Source organism: Bos indicus x Bos taurus, chromosome 10, assembly GCF_003369695.1.
Source record: "Bos indicus x Bos taurus breed Angus x Brahman F1 hybrid chromosome 10, Bos_hybrid_MaternalHap_v2.0, whole genome shotgun sequence".
NCBI classification, from domain to species: Eukaryota; Metazoa; Chordata; class Mammalia; order Artiodactyla; family Bovidae; genus Bos; species Bos indicus x Bos taurus.
In genome coordinates this window covers 18,728,381-18,732,230 of record NC_040085.1, presented here as the reverse complement: position 1 = coordinate 18,732,230, position 3,850 = coordinate 18,728,381, and the positions used below count along the sequence as shown (strand labels likewise).

The following is a 3,850-nucleotide window of genomic DNA, read 5'->3' as shown; positions in this document are numbered from 1 at the left end:
GAAAAGAAGAAGTAAAACTCTTACTGTTTGCAGATGACATGATCCTCTACATAGAAAACCCTAAAGACTCCACCAGAAAATTACTAGAACTAATCAATGAATAAAGTTGCAGGATATAAAATTAACACACAGAAATCTCTTGCATTCCTATACACTAACAATGAGGAAACAGAAAGAGAAACTAAGGAAATAATTCCATTCACCATTGCAATGAAGAGAATAACATACTTAGGAATAAATCTACCTAAAGAAACAAAGAGAGAAGGAAATAGCAACCCTTTCCAGTACTCTTGCCTGGAAAATCCCATGGATGGAGGAGCCTGGTAGGCTGCAGTCCACGGGGTTGCTAAGTGTCGGACATGACTGAGCGACTTCACTTTGACTTTTCACTTTTCATGCATTGGAGAAGGGAATGGCAACCCACTCCAGTGATCCTGCGCGGAGGATCCCAGGGACAGGAGAGCCTGGTGTGCTGCCATCTATGGGGTCGCACAGAGTCAGACACTTCTGAAGTGACTTAACAGCAGCAGCAGCAAAGAAAAAAAAGACATATGTATAGAAAACTATAACCCACTGATGAAAGAAATAAAAGATGACTCAAATAGATGGAGAAATATACCATGTTCATGGATTGGAAGAATAAATATAGTGAAAATGAGTATACTACCCAAAGCAATCTATTGATTCAATGCGATCCCCATCAAGCTACCAATGGTATTTTTCAGAGAACTAGAACAAATAATTTCACAATTTGTATGGAAATACAACCTCGAATAGCCAAAGCACTCTTGAGAAAGAAAAATGGAACTGGAGGAATCAACCTGCCTGACTTCAGGCTTTACTACAAAGCTACAGTCACCAAGATAGTATGGTACTGCCACAAAGACAGAAATATAGATCAATGGAACAAAATGGAAAGCCCAGAGATAAATCCACACACCTATGGACACCTTATCTTTGACAAAGGAGGCAAGAATATACAATGGAGAAAAGACAATCTTCAACAGGTGGTGCTGGGAAAACTGGTCAATCACTTGTAAAAGAAAGAAACTAGAACACTTTCCAACACCATACACACACACAAAAAACCTCAAAATGGATTAAAGATTTAAATGTAAGACCACAAACTATAAAACTCCTAGAGGAAAACATAGGCAAAACACTCTCTGACATACATCACAGCAGGATCCTCTATGACCCACCTCCCAGAGTAATGGAAATAAAGGCAAAAATAAACAAATGGGGCCTAATTAAAATTAAAAGCTTCTGCACCACAAAGGACACTGTAAGCAAGGTGAAAAGACAGCCTTCAGAATGGGAGAAAATAATAGCAAATGAAGCAACTGACAAAGAATTAATCTCAAAAATATACAAGCAGCTCCTGCAGCTCAATTTCAGAAAAATAAATGACCCAGTCAAAAAATGGGCCAAGGAACTAAACAGATATTTCTCCAAAGAAGACATACAGATGGCTAACAAACACATGAAAAGATGCTCAATATCACTCATTATCAGATAAATGCAAATCAAAACCACAATGAGGTACCATCACATGGCGGTCAGAATGGCTGCTATCCAAAAGTCTACAAACAATAAATGCTGGAGAGGGTGTAGAGAAAAGGGAAGCCTCTTACACTGTTGGTGGGAATGCAAACTAGTACAGCCAATATGAAGAACAGTGTGAAGATTCCTTAAAAAACTGGAAAAAGAACTGCCATATGACCCAGCAATCCCACTGCTGGACATACACACCTCGGAAACCAGAATTGAAAGAGACACATGCACCCCAATGTTCATTGCAGCACTGTTTACAATAGCCAGGACATGGAAGCAACCTAGATATCCATCGGCAGATGAATAGATAAGAAAGCTGTGGTATGCATACACAATGGAACATTACTCAGCCACTAAAAAGAATGCATTTGAATCAGTTCTAATGAGGTGGATGATAGTGGAGCCTATTATACAGAGTGAAGTAAGTCAGAAAGAAAAACACCAATACAGTATGCTGCTGCTGCTGCTGCTGCTAAGTCGCTTCAGTTGTGTCCGACTCTGTGTGACCCCATAGACAGTAGCCCACCAGGCTCCCCTGTCTCTGGGATTCTCCAGGCAAGAACACTGGAGTGGGTTGCCATTTCCTTCTCCAATCCAATACAGTATATTAACACATATATATGGAATTTAGAAAATGGTAATGATGACCCTATATGTGGGACAGCAAAACACACACACACACACACACACACAGATGTATAGACAATCTTTTGGACTCTGTGGGAGAAGGTGAGGGTGGGATGATTTGAGAAAATAGCATTGAAACATGTATATTATCATATGTGAAAGAGATTGCCAGTCCAGGTTTGACTCATGAGACAGGATGCTCAGGGCTGGTGCACTGGGATGACACTGAGGGTTGGAATGGGGAGGGAGGTGGAAGGGGAATTCAGGATAGGGAACACATGTACACATATGGCTGATTCGTGTCAATGTATGGCAAAAACCATTACAATATTGTAAAGTAATTAGCCTCCTTTTAAAATAAATAAATAAATAATGTATATCAACTTGTTTAATCTTCAGTTTCTTTCACTTCAAACCTTTAATATTAATTGCTTTCTTCACGCCCCTTTTCAGGATCTGCCAAACTTAATGACCAGGGAAAGAAAAGTAGACAAAGTAAAGGTGTGTGGTGAGCCAGTCTTTATCTGTACACAGACCATGTGGTCGATGAACATGACACCCTACTTCCTGTTTGAGATGAGTCACACAGGAACCAGTTACTATGTATATGTGCTGCCAGGTACTCAAAGACACTGAACTCTCAGCTTGAGGCAGAACTTAGCACATTTGTGTAGGCGAATCCATGCCTCATGCATCTCTCCAGTCTGCTCTGGGTGTTCCTGGCCTTCACCTTCTCTGGTAGGGATGTTTCCAAACATGGGTGCGAGTGTTCAGGGTTAAAGGTCAGCACACAGGTATGTGGTGCTTCACAGGGACTTGGGGAGGAAAGGAGGATTGGGGAAAAGCAAGCATCTTATGATTTCAGTATGGTTTGTAAATATTTGGGTCCAAAATTAGTTGAATTTATACATTATTTTGTTTACTATTTCAGCTCTGTTTTCTTCTTTTTTTCCACAGGATTTGGTGTGGCCCAGAAAGTTACTCAATATCAGCCAGACATAACCAGTCAAGTGCAGAACATAGTTATCCTGAACTATAGGTATGAAACAAGTTGGAACGTGTACACCTACTGGAAATGTTGGTACAAGCAGCTTCCCAGTGGAGAGATGACTTACCTCACTCATCAGTATTCAGAAGACGGGAATGAAAGGGATGGCCACTACTCTGTAAACTTTCAGAAAGCACAGAAGTTCATCAACCTCACCATTTAATCCTTAAAGCTGGAACATTCTGGAAAATACTTCTGTGCTCTCTGGGAATGCACAGTGCTTGAAGTAATAGGAAAAGCTGAACAAAAACCCCAGAGGTCAATAAGAGAGAGCCTCCCTGCTGTGGGACCCAGGTCGAAATGTACAGCTGCAGACCCCAGACAAGAAATAGTAGTCCTGTGGTTCCTTAATTTGTGATCTGGATCATAAGATTTGATTCTAAATAAAAGCTTCTTCTATGTAATTTGGAAGCAGGTGTCCTGAGTGACTTTCTACTAATATCCTCCTCTTGAATTCTTGACTTTAAATCAATCATGCAGAGCATGTGTAACCTTGGCTTAAGTTGTAAACTTTTTCTATAATAATGTAAAGTGACAATTTCACTAAACTACACTCATATCCCAAACCTGGGTCTAGTTATCTGGAATCATCATGAAAATTATTTCCTTAGTCCTTTCTTC

General features: G+C 40.2%; 1 gene segment (V, D, J or C); it reads left to right on the top strand.

Moving 5' to 3' along the window:
- The first annotated feature begins 2,870 nt into the window (after positions 1-2,870).
- On the top strand, positions 2,871-3,392 carry LOC113899383. The segment is given in 2 exon segments: positions 2,871-2,919; positions 3,139-3,392. Coding segments are annotated over 2 exon segments (303 nt in total).
- The last annotated feature ends 458 nt before the right edge of the window (positions 3,393-3,850 follow it).